At 49.1% G+C, this 19,778-nt stretch overlaps 2 protein-coding genes across 4 annotated transcripts in view; one reads left to right on the top strand and one right to left on the bottom strand.

The window, feature by feature from the left end:
• The first annotated feature begins 1,517 nt into the window (after nucleotides 1–1,517).
• HIGD1B (HIG1 hypoxia inducible domain family member 1B) lies at nucleotides 1,518–4,177 on the top strand. 2 transcript variants are annotated; one of them, XM_081028297.1, is made up of 4 exons: nucleotides 1,518–1,597; nucleotides 2,408–2,558; nucleotides 3,374–3,508; nucleotides 4,068–4,177. In XM_081028297.1, exons 2-4 carry the CDS (start codon nucleotides 2,459–2,461, stop codon nucleotides 4,130–4,132), a joined length of 300 nt encoding a protein of 99 aa, XP_080884423.1. In that variant the 5' UTR covers nucleotides 1,518–1,597; nucleotides 2,408–2,458; the 3' UTR covers nucleotides 4,133–4,177. The 2 variants fall into 2 exon arrangements, with proteins under 2 accessions (XP_080884423.1, XP_080884422.1); XM_081028296.1 differs by lacking the exon at nucleotides 1,518–1,597 and adding an exon at nucleotides 2,177–2,314.
• Nucleotides 4,178–4,671: 494 nt separating this feature from the next.
• Nucleotides 4,672–19,778, bottom strand: part of EFTUD2 (elongation factor Tu GTP binding domain containing 2) — a 33,487-nt gene continuing 18,380 nt past the window's right edge. For both annotated transcript variants that reach the window (XM_081028398.1, XM_081028399.1), the window contains exons 12-28: nucleotides 16,676–16,739; nucleotides 16,175–16,265; nucleotides 14,632–14,767; nucleotides 12,920–13,047; nucleotides 11,998–12,191; nucleotides 10,971–11,082; nucleotides 10,417–10,557; nucleotides 9,488–9,589; nucleotides 8,488–8,570; nucleotides 7,931–8,017; nucleotides 7,588–7,714; nucleotides 7,309–7,396; nucleotides 6,557–6,675; nucleotides 6,343–6,437; nucleotides 5,758–5,911; nucleotides 5,470–5,577; nucleotides 4,672–5,125 (exon numbers count right to left, since the gene is read on the bottom strand). In XM_081028398.1, the coding sequence (XP_080884524.1) occupies nucleotides 5,030–5,125; nucleotides 5,470–5,577; nucleotides 5,758–5,911; nucleotides 6,343–6,437; nucleotides 6,557–6,675; nucleotides 7,309–7,396; nucleotides 7,588–7,714; nucleotides 7,931–8,017; nucleotides 8,488–8,570; nucleotides 9,488–9,589; nucleotides 10,417–10,557; nucleotides 10,971–11,082; nucleotides 11,998–12,191; nucleotides 12,920–13,047; nucleotides 14,632–14,767; nucleotides 16,175–16,265; nucleotides 16,676–16,739 (1,925 nt within the window). In that variant the 3' untranslated portion in view covers nucleotides 4,672–5,029. The remainder of the gene's footprint in view (nucleotides 5,126–5,469; nucleotides 5,578–5,757; nucleotides 5,912–6,342; nucleotides 6,438–6,556; nucleotides 6,676–7,308; nucleotides 7,397–7,587; nucleotides 7,715–7,930; nucleotides 8,018–8,487; nucleotides 8,571–9,487; nucleotides 9,590–10,416; nucleotides 10,558–10,970; nucleotides 11,083–11,997; nucleotides 12,192–12,919; nucleotides 13,048–14,631; nucleotides 14,768–16,174; nucleotides 16,266–16,675; nucleotides 16,740–19,778) is intronic.

Genomic DNA, 19,778 nt, shown 5'->3' on the forward strand with positions numbered 1-19,778 from the left:
TGCTGTGGGAGTGTCAACATAATCTCAACAAGGAGATGTTGAACTTGACCCTCCATAGCGTGGTCCCTATTCTCCAAAGGACTCGGAGTTGATCCTCATTCTTGCCCTGTCTTATCCAGACATTTACACCCTGTGCCTCTGGACTACGCCATCCATCTCCTGAGAATTCAGGCCACTGTTGGAACCAGGAGAGACAGCATGGGAGAGTGTGTGAATGGCTGGGAGGAGAGTTCCCATGGACGCTGGGGATATGTGATGGCCCTGGGGATTTGCTGTGACCCTGGGTCTCTTCCTAGAGCAGTGAGTGCTGGGGAGAGAAAAGAGACATCAGCTGCTGGACAAATTTCCAGTGCTGAAAAGCCCCTTTAGGACACATGGGCTTGAGTAATCAAGGGAAGAAACAAAGGCCTGGGATGGAGTGGGACTCACCAGAGTACATCCCAATCTTTCTCCATTTGCTTAGCAAGAAGGTACTTTTTCTTCCCCTGATCAAGGATACCATGATGGATTAGCATTCCTAAACTTCAGTATCAATCCAGAGAGGGTTTCAGCTTGGCCAGCCTCCTGGAAAGCAGGTTAGGAGCACAAACTTTAGAGCCAGCCAGACCTGGGTTCAGATCATGACACTGCATTTACTAGTTACCATGTTTCCCCGAAAATAAGACCTAGCCGGACAGTCAGCTCTAATGTGTCTTTTGGAGCAAAAATTAATATAAGACCCAGTATTACATTATTATATTATATTAATTATATTATTATTATTAAATTAAAATAAGACCGGGTCTTATATTAACTTTTGCTCCAAAAGACACATTAGAGCTGATTGTCCGGCGAGGTCTTATTTTCGGGGAAACAGGGTATGTCGCCCTGGATAAGTCATTTAGCCTTTCGGAAGGTCAGTTCCCTTGTCTATGAACAAACTGCTACTTACCATACAGAATAGTTGAGAGGTGTGAAATGTACCTAGAACAGAATAAGCACTAATGCGGGTCATTGTCATCTCTAACCTGAGTGAGCATTACCCTCCAGGCCCTATAAAGAGCTCTGGAAATGCGAGGGAAGTCCCACTTGTCTCAAACTCCTGGACAAATCTCCTTGGTCCAGAAAGCATCCTTAGAGGGATCAGACCACGACCAGCGAGCCTGCCTCCCACAATTGGAGCATTTTCTTTACATCCCACATTGTTCATAAGAGGATTTGAGGCAATATAACTCGAGGGAGAACCCAGCCTCTCCACCCATCCTTGCCTCTATATTCCCATCTCAGTTCTTCATGTTAAGTCCATCTCTGATGCAGCCCCTTACGCATATGTCCATAGGAATTAAAAGCTTGAGTCTAGTTAAGGGCTCCCTTCCATTTGATCTTTCATTACTCTCAAGTGCCTGGAGCCCAGCCTGAAACCCAGCGGATGGGGGGTTAAGACTGATGCCCTATCTCCTCCCCTCTCCATTCCTGACTTCAAAGTCTCCATAAAGCCTGACACTGCTTCCCTGACCCCATAGTGGCAGCTCCATCATCAGATCTTGGCCGGTTCAAACCAGCAGACGCTGAGCCCTGGCCCGGCTGCTCACAGTCCACTTGCTAGCCATCTCCTGGGGTAAGCAGCAGCGTGCTGAGCACCTGTGGGGCCTATAGTCCCTGCTCCTCCACGATGAAGGGGCAACTGGGAATAGAACTTGCTTCAAGCAGGGAGTTTGTCTCATGGGTAGACTTAGATAGAAGGCAGCCCACAGGCAGAACCCCTGGTTTAAGGACCAGGACTCGGGGACTCTATCAAGTTTGTGAGCAGAGCAGACATTTACAGGAGTAGAACTATAGTGGTCACCGGCCCAGGGATGGAGGCAGGGGGTTGGTATTTGCAAAGAACCTGGCAAGAAATGGACCTGGAAATGGGAGTTCAGGGACCAGAATTTGTCCCGTTACTATACACAAATCCATGTCCGATTATTTGAATCTCTGGCTTTGGGGATTGGGTAACCATGCTGTCACCGTCTGGGATGGCTCTGGATCCCTGGGGCCAGATCCCACTCTGTAGTTCCCTCAGGAGCAACTGGCACAAACTCAAGGCCAGTGGGGGGTCCCAAGGCTCAAGGCCTTTTCCTCATCTGTCGATTTTTCCAGCTGCTTTTCTTGGCCCAAGGATGACACCCATAGGGATACAGATGAGGGAGGCGGAAGCAGAGGAAACAGTGAAGACAGAAAACGAGTTGGTAAAGAGGCTGTTAGGAAGAGATGCAGAAATGGCACTAGTGGCCCAGCCATCTGAGACAGGACACCTGGGGCATCTTTTTAAGTAGCGGCTGTGTTGGGCATGGTAAGGGGGTCTTAGGTCTTAGCGTGCAACTTCCTCCTTTCCACCTCAAATGGAGGAGCACTGGCGTTCTGACTGTGGGGTGTCTCCTTCTAGGACTGGGCTGAAGCCTAGGAGCCCCAGCTGCTCACATCTGGAGGCAGGATCATGTCTACTAACAAAGGCTGGTGGGTGCCACCTGAAGGTGAGGACAGCGTGTCTGCCAAGTTCCTGAGGAAGAGCAGGGAGTCTCCGCTGGTGCCTATAGGTGAGCGGGAAAGGAAGGAATGGGGGCAGGGAGGGGCCTTCTCTCAGAGAACGTCTCCTTCTCCTACCGTGTTTCCCCGAAAATAAGACCTGGCCGGACAATCAGCTCTAATGCGTCTTTTGGAGCAAAAATTAATATAAGACCCAGTCTTATTTTACTATAAAACCTGGTCTTACATATAAGACCCTGTCTTATATTCATTTTTTGCTCCAAAAGATGCATCTGAGCTTATTGTCCAGCTAGGTCTTATTTTCAGGGAAACGTGGTAGTCCTTTCAAAGAATGAATTAGAGAACTCCAGTGGTCCTACCCACTGAACAATCAACAGCTAGAAGACTGAACCAACAGCAGAGGTGCCAGGGACAAAAGGCCAGTCCCTTACAATGAAATGAGGGAGTCTGGATGGATGGAGGTGGCAGCCAAGAGCGCATGGGATACGGAGAAATGAAGGGCACCGACAGTCAGGAGGGGAAAGAGCAGTTTGGGGTCCTCCAGGGCTTCCTTCCTCAAGGCCCTGGGAAAGCAGGAAAACAGTTGTACCAGGATGTGGGGGGAGCCAGCAGTGGTTGGAGAAGGGCCCAGAGCAGAGTTAATGGGGGTGGGGGAGTCATGATGATGGACTATTTGTACATGGGGGAGGGGAGTCATTGGAGGGAGGCAGCCACTTTGAAAAGGCCATCTAGGGGAAACCCCCCTCACTGAAGCTGCCTCAGAGCAGCTGTTTACCCAGATGCCCAGCCTGTCTAGTGAGATCTCTCATCTGGAGAGTGATGTGCTTGGTGCATGAGGCCCAGGGGTCATGTGCTCTGACTACAGGCCTAGGAGGCTGCCTGGTGCTGGCAGCATATAGGATTTACCGGCTGAAGGCTCGTGGTTCCACCAAGATGTCCATACACCTGATTCATACCCGAGTGGCAGCGCAGGCCTGTGCTGTGGGTGCAATCATGCTAGGTGAGTAGCTTGATGGGGGTCACACGAGAATGAGGGCTGTGGATCCTGACAGTTAAGGGACCAAGATTTCAGTGCCTGTTCTCTATACAAGGCTCCATATCAAGTCCTTGGTACTGAGACATTATGAGGGTTCCCTGTTTAATCTCCTGCCCCAGGCCTTTGGGGACAGTTTGAGAGGAGAGAAAAACTATGCAGTAAAACAGATGTTCAATTTCTCTTCCACTCTCGAACAAGAGGCAGACAGCTACTTACTAGCCGTGTGCCCATGGACAGACGCTTCTCTGTATCATGATCACCACACCGGGCTTGCCTGTCACAGGCCGCCATGAGGTTTCAGGGAGAAATGCACACGAAATGCTTTGTGAACCGTCAAACGGGCGGTTTCCTCAGGCTGTGTACTCAGATGTTTGTAGCAGAGAGATGAGCAGGGAAGTTGGAGACTGGCTGGAGACAGACCCCTGGGGCTCTGCAGTTGTCATTCCTCTCTGGGACACCTGGGAGTCCAAGGATGGGTGAAGCATTCAATGCCAAGGGGTGTTTTTCCTTCTCCCTCACATAGGTGCTGTGTATACAATGTACAGAGACTACATCAAGAGAACGGCACAGGACGCTGGAGAGAAGTAGGGTGCCTACTACTGCCCGGGGCAGGCAGACCCTCTCACAGAGACACCTGCCATGCTCCTAATAAAGGAGTTTTGTGGAAAATCAGACAGTCTCTTCTTCACTCGGGGGAGAGCAGAGTAAGGGATTGGTGGTGGCTGGTGGGGGACTTAGAGCAAAGGGTTGGAAATCAGTTTGGGGCAAGAGAGGCTCTCAGGGGGCAGACGGGGAAGTGCAGTAGCTCTCGGATCCCAGAAACCCAGCAACTGCCAAGCCAGCTCAGGTCCCACCCAGAGAAGCCTGGTAGGGGACAGGACACCAGTGGGGAGTGGGGGCAGTGAAGAGGCCTCTGTGCTCATGGGAACACTGACCGAAGAGGCAGGCGTTCCTCCCACCACAGGCTGCGTCCCTGGGGACCCAGGCAGGAAGGCGGTGCAGCTGGGAGCAGAGGCTGTGATGCCTCATGGGAGACGACATGCATTCAGAGCCCAAGTACCAGGACTCCACTGTGCTGGAGAAAAGGGGGCGGACGATGGGATAAAAGGAACACAGCCAGGCAGAGGTCAGAATGTTCTGGTCACTCATAAACCATGTTTAAGGTCAAACTTGTTAAAAAAAAATTCCACGTAAATTCTGAGGACAGGGCCCATGGGGGTTAAACACTTTCACCCCCGTCTCCTTCCCTGAGCCCAGGCTCCTCTCTGTTCCCTGGGAATGGGGCCAGACAGAGGCCACTGGAGGGGCCGGGAGGACAAACGCGCTCCCTCACTGGGCTCGGGTTGGAGGCTCTTGGGCCTTCAAGATGGTCACAGCGGCTCCCAGACACTCTCCGACAACATGGAGTCCAAGTCACATTAGCTCCGAGCTTCCAGTCCGGCGCAGCCCACCGCAGGGCGCAGGCGCTGCCAGCAGTCCCGGCACTCACATGGGGTAATTGAGCACGACATCCTGTTTGGCGAGCTCCAGCAACATAGGATCATCGAAGAACTTGCTGATGCTCACGTCTTCACTCAGGCCCTACGGAGAGCGTGGGGGCAAATGCAAGAATGAGCCCTGCGTGGTGGCTGACTGAGCCGGGGGCCGGCTGAGACCTGTGCTTGAGTGGGGGAGCTGCTGGGGGTGGAGTGTCCACACAGCTGTTTCAGGAGCCCTGCCTTCAGGATGCTGTCACTGGGGAGCAGGCCCTCCTTCCCCGACCATATTGGGCCCCAGATCTGGTTGCCCGAGGCCCGTACAGACTGCATCTCTACATTGTACAGTAAATTGCTCTTAGTCTTTGTGGGAAGGGTCCAAAAGGAAGAAAGGAAGCCAGAGAAAACTCCTGGGCTGCAGGGGTGGCGATGGGCCTGAGGGACACACACCTTCCGTCGCCGGGTTTTGATCATGAATTCACGGGCCAGGTGAGGTGCTGGCTGTGGCTCCAAGGGACGAATGACAATGCTCTTGTCCAGAGGATCACCAGGAACGATCTGAAAGGCAAAGGGGTCTCAGACGGTCCCGGCAGACCTCCAGGGCCTTCGGGCCTGGCAGCAGGCCTCTTCTCGAGGAGGCTGGAAAGGTCAGTCATGATTGGAAAGGGGAACACCTCAAAGGGGATTGGCCTTGTACAGGTGGGGGGCCAACGTGGCCAGCCTGCACCCCTTTCTCACCTGCCAGTGGTGGAAGACAGACAAGGAAAAGGCCTGCCCCTGGGTGTGAGTCCGCAGATCCGTCTCAAAGCCAAAGGAGTCGATAGCTGGGATGAAAGCTTTGATGGTGTAGAGAGGGGAGCCTGGGATGGGTGCGTCCTGAGTCACGTGGCCCCTGAGACGGATCAACAGAGGCTGAGTCCCCAGCCCCGCAGAGGCCAAAAGCAGAGAAGCAATCTGTCCTCAAATACATCCCAACCCAGAATTACCAACAAAGAGAAAATCACCATGAACGCACTACAGAGGGCAGAAAGAACGGGGTTCTGAAGGTAATTCCCTGTGGAGGTCAGAGGGGCAGCGGCCTCTGGGCCAGAGTGGGTGGGAACACTGCTGGATAAGGTTTCACAGATATTCCCCCCACTGACACGCTGCAGTACTCTCCCCAGCTCTCTGAGGAGGGGTGATCAAGAAGGAATCTCAAATTTTAATCCGTAGGGAAGCTGGGGATTTCCTCATTCCTGTTCCCACTTCCTTCTGAAAACTTAGCTCCTTCGGTTTCAGGAGTAGAGAGGGTGGGAAAGCCCAGTGACTCCCTGCTCTGCTCACCTGCGCCTGGCCAGGACAGTATAAACAGCAGAGACACAATCTGCAGGGGCCTGTACCTCCACGAAGTAGTAAGGTTCCATCAGACGAGGGGTGGCCTGCAAGAGCAGCAAGAAAGTATTCCTCGGCTTAGGGAGGGCTGAGGACCGAGAGCCTGCTAAAGGGGAGGGGCTGCGCCCACCTAATGCCCTGGAGCAGCACAACCCCACTCACTTACCATGAGGAAGGCAGAATAGACGACTCTCCGGGCTGTCGGGATGATCTGGCCCCCGCCCCGGTGCAGGGGCTCCTGGGCGACCACTGCATCTAGGATCTTAAACTTGACGTTTCGAATCACTGAAAGGGAGATGGGGCAGCTGACTCAGGAGTGGCTCGGTGCTAACAGAAGCCCACGGGCAGAGCAGCAAGGGGCCTCTGGTAGCCCTGAAGCTGTCTTGTGGCCACAAAAGGTAGGGTACACCACTGCCCTACAAATGGGTGTACTGATAGGATACCCAAGGCCTGTAGCAAAGAGGTCAGAAGTTTAGCATGTTTATAGTGTTTGTTTCAGGCCATGCTCAGACATCAGAAAGCATCCCTAGAAGTTTACGTGCTTCTTCGGCAGACATTTAATTGTTTTTGGATGTAGAATAAGATACAGGAATGGCACATTTGTGTCCACTAAGTCCAATGCTGGTCTATAACCCACTCTAATCCCATCTTCCTCTTGACACACCCCTGAAAACACATTTCTTCTCAGGAATGAGGAACAAATGTCAAACTAGAAATGACTTCACTTCCAGGATGTACTAAGTGGTAGCAACAGGATAGGGAGGGGGAAGGGAGGAAGCCAGTCTAGGACATGGGAGGGCTCTGTGTACCTCAAGCTTCTCCTGCCAGGTCTCAAAGATGACCCTATCCCACCTCATACACCTGGGCGCAAGGCCCCTAGAGGACTAAGGTGGCAAAGGCGGAGAAACGTAGACTTACACTCATCACAGAGGGGTCCCTCCCTGGTTCCCCACTGGAAACCTTGAACGATGCTGTCCTTCACAGAGCCGAGAAGAGCCTTGTCCACCTGCATGAAACACAGGGCCCTTTAGCAGTGCCCCTGAATCGCAGTTTAGAGGGAGGAGAGGGCCGGTACACTGGTAAGAGGATGAGCTTCACCAGAAGATACAAAATACTTTCAGGGGAAAAAGAACACTTGGCAGTTTCTTCCACCTGAGCGAAGAGACCACCACATGGCTCCCGGGAGTGCTGCCGTACCTCAGAGGGGAGGGTATCATCCACCAGGATGTTGGGGCCAGTGGCATCAGGGCCAAAAGCCCAGATGGAACGAGCAGCCAGCAGATCCCAATCGTACTTGGTCTGGAAGAACTCTCCCAGCTTCTTCCTGGGGGAAGGAGGAGACAACGGACGCTCAGCCAGCTCTGTGACCGCTGGCCCAGGGGCCTAGGATCCTGCTTGCTGGAGGACAGTCACCTCAGCCCACCGACACTGCGCCCAGGATAACAGCAAAGCGGGAGACAAAATCAATGCCCAGGAGGTGTGGTGTTAGAGGCCGCACAGGTCAGCGGGGGCGCCTGTCGTCCTTCAGCCTTGTCCTCACCTGTTCCACGTGATCTGGACCACCTCGTTCTCGATGTCCTCGGCGAGGCCCTTCTCAAGAGGCTCAGCAATCATGGTGATCTTGTTTCTAGTTAAAAAGGAAATGAGTAATGAGGTGGTCGAGCAGGACTAGTGTAAGGGCCATTCCTAAGAAAAGGGTGACGAAGGGAACAGCTAAGGCAGTGACAGCAGTGACAGCCACAGAGGCAGAGTAGAGCCCAAAGGGCTTAGTATCTTTTGTCTTCTTTCATTTGAATCTACCACTCTTTTAAAAAGTAGGGGTTGGAGCAACATTTTAAGATGGTCACATTATATAGAAACGCGAAGTGGCAATTGTGAAAGTCATCCCGCCACAGAGAGTCTTACAGAAAAGAATTCTGTAGCATCACATCCAAAGGCATAACGGATCAGAGGCCTGGGCTAAAACTCAAGCAGCCTAAGCAGCCCCTTCCTAAGACTTTGAGGTTTCTATTTCCATAGTATTTGTGATGGTGGTGGAGTTGGTGGGGAGGGAAGAGTGTCCCATCAGTCCCAGGGACACTATGACCTCCAGCTTACTTCTTATTGGGCGTCTCAGCAAAGCATTTAAGGGAGGATGTTTCCACCACAGTCTCACAGAAGGTGACGACGGGGTCGGCCACCTGGGAAACCAGAGAAATTATTAGACAAGGTCTAGTTTTGTTGGAAGGACAACGTTGTGCCAAAGAGAATTCTGAGGGCCCTTAACACCACCTCGGTGAGACCCCGTCTTAATGAGCAGCAGTGACAAGCATAATAGCAGGCTAATAGTCTGTACCATCACTGAGAAGCCCGAGGAAACTTAAGTGTGGTGTAGCATTTATGTTATGGAGCCGAGAGGATGTGGGGATCAAATTCGGGCCTAAATTACAGCCCCCCAAGTCTTTCAGCATCTGTGTAGCCGTCCCACCACCCTTCACTGAGTAACTCCTGGGGTCTGTCAGAGCTGGTACTAGAGACTGACCGAGGAATGCCTGTTCTGTTCTCAACCTGTGATTTCTGGGTACCACTGCTCCTCCCTGACCCCCCACTTGGCTTGCTCCCAGGAAACCAAGCACCTTCTATAGCCCAGTCTACATGGGGGAACTTGAGGGTACCCATCCCTATCACCACAGGGCCTTGGAGAAAATGTGTGTCTCCACTGGGAGACTGAAGCCCTGGGGAACATCAAGGCTTGCCAATTAATCCAGGAGAACCAGGACCCACTCTCTCCTTGAAACCATCTGTGAGTCCTACTCACCACCGACGGCCCAACGCGCAACTAATTTTTTAAACAAATGACCAACAATAACGTTGGCTTGGGAGCCTTGACTTCAAACGTATGACGTTGAGAATAACTCTGCAGAAGGGGGCAAACCAGATCTCAAATCCCTTCTCATGTAGGGAGCAACAGATCATGCTTTTCCCAAACAGATCTCCTCTCGTAGTGCACCTCCTTCGGAACTTCAGGGGAATCAAGAGTTTGGTTGCTTGTAAAATCAGTGTGGAGCTATGAACCAAGCTCCTGGCCAGGCAGGTGCTCGAGGGGCCACCGCTTCACCTTGATGTCTATCTCCGAGTACATCTTCCGCAAATCATGCATCACGCAGTCCAGGTAGAGCTCCCCAGTACCCAGAATCACGTGCTCACCAGACTCTTCTACCTGAAACACAACAGCCCTGGCGGTCACAGCCTGGACTCTCTCGTGCCAGCAACAGAACCAAGGCTAAAAGCCAGGAGGAGGTGCCCAGACCCACTACCAGAAATGGCCACTGCCCAGCATCAATTCCAGCCTCTTCAAGAAGGATCAGTGGGGAGCAGCAACCTACGAGTCAGTCCTCAAGACTTCTGATCACTGAGCACAGCGCTACTCGGTGTAAGGTCACCAATTTACTGTGTTTCCCCAAAAATAAGACCTAGCCGGCAATCAGCTTTCATGTGTCTTTTGGAGCAAAAATTAATATAAGACCCGGTCTTATTTTCCTATAATATAAAACAGAGCTTAATGTAATATAATATATAATATGTTATATTTTAATTTTTCTCCAAAAGATGCATTAGAGCTGATTGTCCGGCTACATCTTATTTTCGGGGAAACACTGTAATTCCCATCTCAGCCATTCAGGGAAAGCCCTGGCCTCCGTCTGTGGCCATAAGCTGACCCTTCAGCCCTGGCTAACTACTCAGAAAGATATGTTGGTGGGTTGAAGAGTGCAGGAGGGTCAGACTAACTCACTTTTCCTTCTGTATTTTCTGGAAAATCAATTCAAAGTGTATTCAAGGAACACCTCTTTCCTACTAGACCTACTTGTGGAAGATGGACATACACGTTTGCCCTCCTGCCCCTGGGTCTCATCCTGCCTTCAAATGACATTGACAGACAGGGATAAAATCCTAATAGAGACACCTGATGGACGCGAAGCAGTGGGCAGCATACACCACTTAGCTGGGGCAAGCAGGGCTTGGCAGTGGGGCAGGCCTCAGGCCTACCTTGGTGGTGAGGGATGGATAGCTCTTGTTGACCTTGCGCAGACCATCCAGCATCTTGGGCAGCTCTGAGGGGTTGACTGGCTCCACAGCAATCTTGATAACAGATGTGGTGTTGAACTTCAAGGGCCGGAAAATCTGAGCCTGAGATCCAAAACACAGAGGAGTGAGGGCATTTGGCTTGAGCAGGCACAGAAGGTACAGAGGTAAGAGAGGAGCTGAAGACCCACTTAAAAGATTATTCTCCAATCAGGAGCCACGGGGCTGTTTGGAGGCAATCTGAAGGGCCATTTATTCCCGTGTATTTTGGCAGAACAAAGAGAGGAGGGAAAGAATAAGAGGAACTCTTTCTAATTCCCAGCACCTGAACTGAGTACAGGGAGATTTCAGCAGGGGCAGATCTAGAAGGCTGAGCCTGTGCCGAAGCCTGGAACCAGGAAGCAGCAGTGATCCAGGCTGGGCCCCTGCGAGTTCTGTTGCTTGTTACTCACGTGGGCCGTGGTTCCCTATGACCCTCTAGCTTCAGCCAGTCCAGCTGTCTTTTGAGAAACTCTTACCTCCTCATTGCCTCGGGGTTCAGTTATAGTCGCCGTCTTCACTATTGGTTGATCGACACCTTCAATCAGAACCCAGTTGCCAGCGGGAACACGGTTCACCTCAATGTGGTACCTGGAGCAACAACCAAGAAGCAGCAATGAAACGGGGGCGGAGTATTCATTCCATAAAAATGTACCCAGCGCCTGGTGTATGCCAGGCCCTGAGCCAGGAGCGGGGGGTGAGCCAAAGAGATACATTCTAGCAGGGGAGGGATGCAATAAACAATCAATCACATAACTACATAAATGTGTAGTTACAAACTCATGAGTGCCATGAAAGGAAAGTGCAAAGTGTTATAAGAGAACAAGACAGGAAAAGCTAATTCTAGTTGAATGATGGTGGTAAGCAAGCTGATTCCAAAGGTGAAGAACGTAAGAAGCCAAAAGCATCACAGAAGACACCGCAACTCTCCTAGCTCTTCATTTTCTTCTGCTTTCTAGTGAATGGGGTAGATTTGGAGGGAACAGGGGCAGTCGGCGAGGTACGGCAACCACGTCAGGAACATGACTGCCCCCGTTGTGAGAAGCCAAACTTATGAGCTGACAAGCAGCCAGGGGCCCAAGCCAAGTTTGATTCTGCAGATGCAGCTGCTACAAGGGATCCAACAAAGTCTTCTCTCGTGGTTAAAGAATAGTCAGTGGGCGTTAGGAAACAATTTCTTCTGGGAAGAAACATAAAGGTTACGACTTAAGGAACACAGAAAAGGAAGAGGGGATTAAGATGAGTAAAAACAGAAATGCTGCTATAAAAGTCCATCCAAGCCATCCAAACGCAAAGGCAGGCTCTTGGCATTATCCCAACAGTAGCTGCTTTGGTCCTAGCAACACTGGGTAGTAAGAACTAGAAGTCAACAGATCTGCTGAGGGCGGGCCATCTTAGCTCCTATTGGAGGTAGCAGGCAACTACTGTGTTTCCAGGAAAGACCACCCCTTGGGGCAGTTCCAGAAGAGGCCCGGGCAGGCCCCTGGAGGCTCTGGTTGACAGTACCTGGCCACGGAGATCCAAAGGCGGCCCACAGTGCATATCTGGGAGTCTTCCTCATCCTCCAGGGTGTAGTTCTCTCCCAGCACCTTCACAGGCTGCCCAGCATGGATGGTGCCACTTAGCACCCGGCCAAAGGCATGAAATTGGACTCCATCATCTGTGCTGTACATCTTGGTAGTATGGCACATCAGGGGGCCCTGGAGAGGGGACAGAGCGCAGCCTCAACCACACAGACTCTCTGGGTAAGCACCACTGTCTCCACTTGCTGGGACAGCAATGACATGAGCTCTAAGAGGGGGCAGCTCAGGCCTAGAGGAAGACGTGGCCATCTCCTGGGAAAATTCCAGCCCCATTCTCCCCGCTGATTTGTTAATCGATGTCAAAGGCATAGCAAAAAAACTCTTTTCCTTTTTTCTGGGGGGGATGAAGGCAATAGGGAAGAGAAGCAGGTTTAGGATGGCAGACTGGCATAGTTAACTTGGAAAATTACAAGACTAACTTGCCCCAGATTTCCTCCGAAGATGTAACTCACAACCCTCAACTGTCGAGAAACTAGACTGCCTAGGGGAAGGTTGGGAAAGAATTTTTAAAAGCTGGGACTGACTCGATTAGCAACCATTTGCTAAATCTTTATCTGTCAGGCACCATCTAAAACACTACAATAAGACTTTCTTAATCTTACTTAATTCTCCTAACAACCACACACCTATCAGTATCCTCAGTTCACAGACCAAGACCTTTAGACTCAGAAAGATTGAACAATGTTCCCAAGATCGTACCACTAGGAGCGGTACCATCAGGGTTTGAATTCAGGTCCGTCTGACTATGCTCATGGGGGGGGCGGTGCAAGGGAAGGAAAGAGGCAGTGCCCCACCCACACACAGGAGGGAAAGAATCAGAGAACGCAAGGGCCGCGGTCCCTTACGTCGGGGTCACAGTCGCTCATGGCCTCGCCGAGGTCGGAGTCCACACCGCCGGTGTAGGTGTGCTCAATCTTGGGCTTGGCGCCCACCTTTGGAGAGGGGATATGCTGCACACACATGTCCACAAAGCCTGTGGAGGAAGAGAAAGCCATTACACCCTCACAGGGGGAAGGGAGTGGTGAGTTAGTCATCCACTCACAATGGTCAGAAAGCTAAAAGTGAGAGGACCTTCTGCTCCAAAAGCTATGATATTTATGATTCCAGGGGGAAGTAACACCATTTCCTGAGAATATGCTGCTAAAAGGCTGGAGTCACACTGATACCAGGAAGAATAAGAAGCAGGTCTCAGTGGTTCCTTAGAACTCAGCTGACAAAAATTTTCAAGTATCTCTATCAATCCATGACCTTTTATTTAATATAAGCATTTAGTGAGCACTTACATGAAACTAAGTAAGTACTTCATCTCGTTTCTAGATCTACTTAGAACAATCCCCGAATTGACTTCCCCTTTGGCAAACACTGCATTCGTTTCTAGTCAATAAGTTATCTTGTTTTTCTAACAGCTAATAAGCCATACAAAAGAGCACCTCCATTAGTACCTTGGAGCAGGCATATCTGCTTTTAGTGGTACCTTCCATGTCAGACTGATGGCCAGCCCAGAATGAACTACTACAATTATGCACTTGGAGATTCAGACACCTAAATCCCACTAGACTCAGAATCAAGAGACTGTTGAAGGCGCCCTTCGCCATCACTTTTTCCACTCCCCTATTTTACAGATGAGAAATTAGAGTCACATATGAATTAGGTGGCTGGGGGGCGGCCAGATGGCTCAGGTGGTTAGAGTGCGAGCTCTGAACAACAGGGTTGCCGGTTCGATTCCCATGTGGGCCAGTGAGCTGAGCCCTCCACAACTAGACTGAAGACAACGAGCTGCCGCTGAGCTTCGGAAGGGGCGGCCAGATGGCTCAGTTGGTTAGAGCGCGAGCCCTCAACAACAAGGTTGCAGGTTCCATTCCCGCATGGGATGGTGGGCTGCGCCCCCTGCAACTACAGATTGAAAACGGCGACTTGACTTGGAGCTGAGCTGCGCCCTCCACACCTAGATTGAAGGATAACTACTTGGAGCTGATGGCCCTGGAGAAACACACTGTTCCCCAATAAAAAAAAAAATTAAAAAATACATTAAAAAATTAAGTGGCTGGCCCAGGGTCAACCCACGGACACAAAGGCCAGGATCAGAACAGGATGAAGACTCCTGTTCTCAACCAAGACTCCTGTTCTCAACCACGCCAGGGCTCATTCTACTGTATCACCTGCCTTCTGTGTAACTAAAATACAGGAGAGAGGGGCTCGACGGAAGAGTCTACAACCTGTCTCCCAAGTCCTAGCCTGGCGCTTTCCCCACTACTTTGCATTACCACCTTCCTGACTAGCCCCTGGCAAAAAGACCAGAACCTCAGGATCTGCTTCGCCATCTCTTTTATTTGCACCCTCCTTCTGGTTTATTGCTTTTGTTTCCCAAGACAGAATTCTTGGTACCATCCGCTGAGGAAAGGAGCTGGGGAAAAACCCAGGAGCTCTGTATTCCAACCTGCAGTTGATTTAAAAGGGCCTCGGGTCTCTGAACAACCCTGTGGAGTAAAGTTCCACGTGACACATGTGGCAGGACATAACGATGGTGGCGTTTAAGGGGCCAAGAGCTCTTTATTACCTGTGAACTCGCCGAAGAACTTTTTGCAGACCAGCCTGAGCAGGGGGCGGATGTTCAGCTTCAGCTCCTCCTTGGTCAGGTGGATGCCAAGCTCATCCAGGGTCCTCGGGAGGCTGGTGTCCACATCACCCACAACCTGTGACAGGACCAAACATCATGTCAGCTGTAGTGGTAGCCCCACAGTGGTGCTACCGGGAAGGCCAACAGACAGTTTGAAGAGTCACTGCCCTAGATTTTCACCTATGGGGAGAGCTTTTGGCAAGGACAACTATTTGGTTTCAGGGAAATCTTTGGTACCCACCCTTCCAACCAACCATGGCTTGGTTACATACCCACATTAGCTAGTAAACCTGGCACTCTCAGATGGATTGCTGTCAGTGCTGCCCCCTGGTGTCTGAAAAGCAGCATCTCCACCCAGTCAGGAAATCCCTATGCTTCCCTATTTAGAGACTTCTCTGATTTAGAGGATCACTGCACTGGAAGGAACCAAAAAAGGTCACCTAGCAGTCCACCCACTGTCAGGGCAGGGCCAAGCTAAATCATCCTCAGCAGACTCAAGGTCTCTACTGAGACAGATTCTATAAATTTCTTTTATGAATCCATTCCACTCTGACACAAGATACTAAGTATTTTTCAGCACTAATAAATTTTAATCATGTTATTTTGTCTTGTTGCTATGTTTTACTATTTTGTAAGTTGGAATGGCCACACACATTCTGTGTATGTGCATGTATTCACTGTGTGCAATGCTTATTCAACACGTGCAAATTTTGTAACTGTCTTAGGAGAAAAACCTGTCTGAAAATTCCTATATAACATTACCCTGTTAGGTAGCACCAAGTCAGACAAATGCAACATTAAACTCTTTTCTTTGGAGCGTCCCCACGTTTAACTATATCCTTGCCACTGTCTGACGTATCCTGTTCTAGCTGACAAACATGACATACATATGTGCCCAGAACAGTCTTTAACACCAAGCTTATACGGCCATTCTTTAAATAGCTGCAAAATACATTTTATGGAAGGTATCAGAATTCATTCAATCAGATTCTCACTGATGAACATTTAACTTATTTCCAGGTTTTTTTTCTTTTCCTACTGTTATAAATAACTCTATAACAAATATAGATACATGTGCGCGCGCGCGCGCACACACACACACACACACACACACACACACAATTAGAGAGATAGACAGAGCAGAGAGGAGAGAGGGAGAGGGAGACAGAGAGAGGACTTTGACAATTATATCTGTAAGTTAAATCTCCATAACTGAAATTATTAGTTTTCAAGTGTCACATTCTTTTGAACAGTCAAAATCTTTGCACTAAATTTCTTTAGCTGTGCCTTTTTCTTTGTTTCAGACATCTCCCCTTTATTCTGAATTCAACAGCAGTTAGAGGATTGTAGTGTCCTAGTTCCAGAAGATAGGTGACCAATCATCTTCCTACTTACAAAACTGAGCAGCTTAGAGGAGGGCAAAGTCCAAGTTCACCTTGTGCTTAGAAGGGCAGACCTGAACCAGGTGGCCCAACACACTCACCTGAGCGAGGATCTTATAAAGGGGCTCCAAGATAAACTCGACAAAGCTTCTTTGGGAGCTACTGTTTGGGGCCTTTTTTGTGAACTTTCGCCTAAAGAGGAAAAAGAAAAGTCATGGGTGATCCAGGAGGGAGAAGGCACTGTCATTGACATCCAGGGTCTATTTCCTAAGTTCTGAATCTGAGCAGGGTCAAGGGGAAGGAATGTGTGCATGAGATCATAAAGTTTCCAGAGATTCCTAAGAGGGAATATAGTTATGACTCTCGTGGAGGCCTGAACTAGCTGGAAAGGCCCCAAGAGAAACAGCCTCTCACCCTGTTAGAGCTCATGATGCCAGCTCACTTAGAGGAGGGAAGATGGTAGCCCATGTTTAGAGTTCCGAAGTTTAAAACCTACTAAGAGAAAAATAGGTTTTAAACTTCAGAACTCTTTCTCTGTCTGTCCTCACTTACTGGGAAAACGGATCACCCCTCTAAAGAGTCACTTCCCACAACCTACTTACGTCTTGGGATTGAAGTAGATGTCACCCCAGAGTCTTTTAGCAAATTCCTGGTAGTTAATGTCACCTATAAGAAAAGCCATATAATTACAATTACCTAGCAAAGTATTTTTCAAAATTCCCTTTCAGGTGCCACAAGTGGTTTGTAGCTGAGGAATTCTAGCACCTTCCTTTCCAAGGTCCAGAAATTTCCTTCTACCCAGGCAGTCAGACAATGACACAGAGCCACTGGGAAGGACAAGACTGGCCCAAAGTTGAGAAGACTCTGCTGGAGCCAAAATGAATACCCACGTAGCACTCCATCTCCAGCAAGCATAGGACTGAGCCACAGACAAGGGTATAGTTTCCTTTCCTTTTATGGAACAGAGTCAATTGCCTCTATGCTATCCTCTGTCTGCACCTAAAGCCCTTCCCTTCCGGAAGTGGAGCTTAATGGTTCCTTCATTCTTTCCCGATCCACAGAAGTTCTACTCTGCTGCACTGTGGGTAACCTCACAGCTGTAGTGTCATGCTAATGCTCTGACTAGTCCTCAGCCTCCAGAAGGCAGATACCTAGCCCTCCGGAGAGAAAACACCCAAGCCAACCTTTGTCTCCTCTTTTACCAATTAATATTTTTCGTTTGACTGCAAATGCTAATCCTGGTCAGACTGAACCAAGCAATCGCGGCTTTTGGAATTCAAGATCTTCTGAGTCAAGAGCTCCTACGACGTTCAGTTAGATTACTGGTATCACCAACTCGCTCGTGGATATTTCTAACCAGATGTCAGACTGTTCTCTCTTACTCAAGATGGCATAAAGGGAATTCCTCACCTTTTCCCTAAAGCCACATTTCCCTTCAGACTTTTCTCTTTCAGAGAGGCTACCATTTGGCACGTCATCCAAGCTCCAAATCTTTTTGTTCCCCACTTTGTTAATTACCAAATTCTTCCCTTCTTTCCCACATTATTAGTTACTGAAACTCCCTCCTCTGTGAACCACCGTGTCTTTCACATACCTCTATTACTGTACTTAACATATGTTATATGTTGTATGTTGGCTGAGCTGCTTGAGGAGTCACAAAAACTTGGCCTAGCGCATAAGAGAAGTTCAATAACTGCTGACTGAAAGAATGAGTGAACATCTCTCCAATTCATTGCCTCCTCCTTAATCTCACAGGTAACACTAATTCGATATTCACAATCCCGTAGCTGAATATTGACAAAAAAGTCTCAACAGGTGTCCCTTCCAGCATCCTTTCCTGTCTCAGGTCTATCTTCCATCAGTTCTGCACAAGTTAGTCCGCCCCAGTTTTTAATAGCTCCTAACTTCCTACAGAAAAAGTCTAAATTCCTTAATCTGGCATTCCAAACCCTCCTTCTGTGGTTCCAACCTCGACTGCCAGCAGTTTTACACAAATGCTTCTCCTTGGTGAAACAGTCCCCCATTACGGAACAGGCCATGAGCTAACACCACCTGCCTCCGTGGCTCCTCTCCCAACCCTGTGAGCGTAGAATTCCCAGCTCCCTACTCATCACTCGTCTAAGCCCTATGCCCTTCATGCAGCTCCCTGATGCAAGGCCACTGGACTCTCCCCTCTGAATTCCTTCAGCTCTCCCTGCCTACAGCAGGTACCTGGCACTCAGCCCACACTACCTTACATTCCATCACTCTGTGGGATTCTGTGTACCCACTGGATGAAATTTCTAGAAGTCTGAGATTATTCATCCTGCTTTGTTGTATGCCTAGAAAGAGTACATGGTATTAACTTTGGCAGTATGGTGTGATAGAAAAAACACCAAAGTGGATTCTAGTCCCAACTCCATCAGTAACTCCGGGGCAGTTTTCCCATAAAATGAAGGAGAAAAACTCAATGACCTCTCGTATTCCTTCTAGTGCTGACTTTCTAGAAGTCCATACACAGCTTTTCATGAAAATGATGTTGGAGCCCACGGATCGCTCCTTCGGAAACTAACAGTGGGTTCAAAGGATGAGCAATAATCTCTTCTGAGTCTCTGGACCATTTTCAATCAGAAAACTGAGTCATCAATACATTATAATTATAGAAATGATCTTGGATTTTGCTTTACATGCTGATATAAAAAACACTGAAACATATATAAGTGGAACTCTGTTCAGATGAATTTCATTTACTGTCATCTATTCTTTTTTTTTTTAACTTAAAGAACCATCTGGAAACAACCAAAACGTATGTCTAATGATGAGAAAATGGTTAAGTTATAGTACATCTATCTATACAGTGGACCAATGGGCAGTTACATAATTTTTATAAATAAATTTTAATAAACAGGCAAATTCTTGTGATCTAATGTTGAGTGAATGTTTATATTGTGTTAGTGTATATTTTATATGTGTATATAAAATATGAGCTCGTTTATGTAAAACACTAAACAGAGAAAGAAGGAACTATTAACAAAATGCTTGCGATAGTTATGATAATGAAGTTATGGCTGACTTTTGCTTTCTTGACTAGATTTTACTGTATTTTCCACTTTTCGACAATGAGCATGCGGTGATTATGTATGCATGTATTTTTGAAAAGACCAAGTTTTCTTTGCCCATTTTTTTCTCAAGAGCAAACACGTCCACACTGAGTGTGAAGCAGGCAGCTGACTGGTGGGAACAGAAGCCTGGAGCTCCCCAGCCTGCCAGCTGTGAGACCTCTCACGGAGCCTGTCCTCTCAGCTCTAAAAACGGGGTGGTCATGACCCTTTTCGGGAAGTACAGTATTTGACACATGTGACACTCAGGAAACGGTTCCTATTGGAGTCTGAGGAAAATGGGGAGGTACAGCAGTGCAGAAGGGTGCGGGAAGCTGGTTCCAGGGCTCTGGAGTCAAGGCTCCAGGGACCTGTAAAACCCTTCAGCTGGCCATCCCAGCGGAGGCTCATTCACGCCGACTGCACATCCAACACAAGTTCTCAAGCACACCTACAAAATTTCTATGTGCCTCGATACGTCTGGAAAGACAGCGGGAAGCACTACTAGTGAGGAGGGAGGGTCCATCTTTGAGGAAGAGATCTGAAGAGGCTCCGTGAGCATGGATAATTTCTTTCTGACAAAATCGGTCTCAATCGAGGGGAGATTCTTATTCCTAAAATGAGCTCT

Source organism: Rhinolophus hipposideros, assembly GCF_964194185.1.
Source record: "Rhinolophus hipposideros genome assembly, chromosome: 20".
NCBI classification, from domain to species: Eukaryota; Metazoa; Chordata; class Mammalia; order Chiroptera; family Rhinolophidae; genus Rhinolophus; species Rhinolophus hipposideros.

What these genes read in the sequence shown, in the direction of transcription:
- HIGD1B (XM_081028297.1), top strand. Translation starts at nt 2,459, where the DNA reads ATGTCTACTAACAAAGGCTGGTGGGTGCCACCTGAAGGTGAGGACAGC. An exon ending in GTCTCCGCTGGTGCCTATAG is followed by an intron (nt 2,559 to 3,373) that starts GTGAGCGGGAAA and finishes CTCTGACTACAG; the next exon opens with GCCTAGGAGGCTGCCTGGTG. An exon ending in TGTGGGTGCAATCATGCTAG is followed by an intron (nt 3,509 to 4,067) that starts GTGAGTAGCTTG and finishes TCCCTCACATAG; the next exon opens with GTGCTGTGTATACAATGTAC.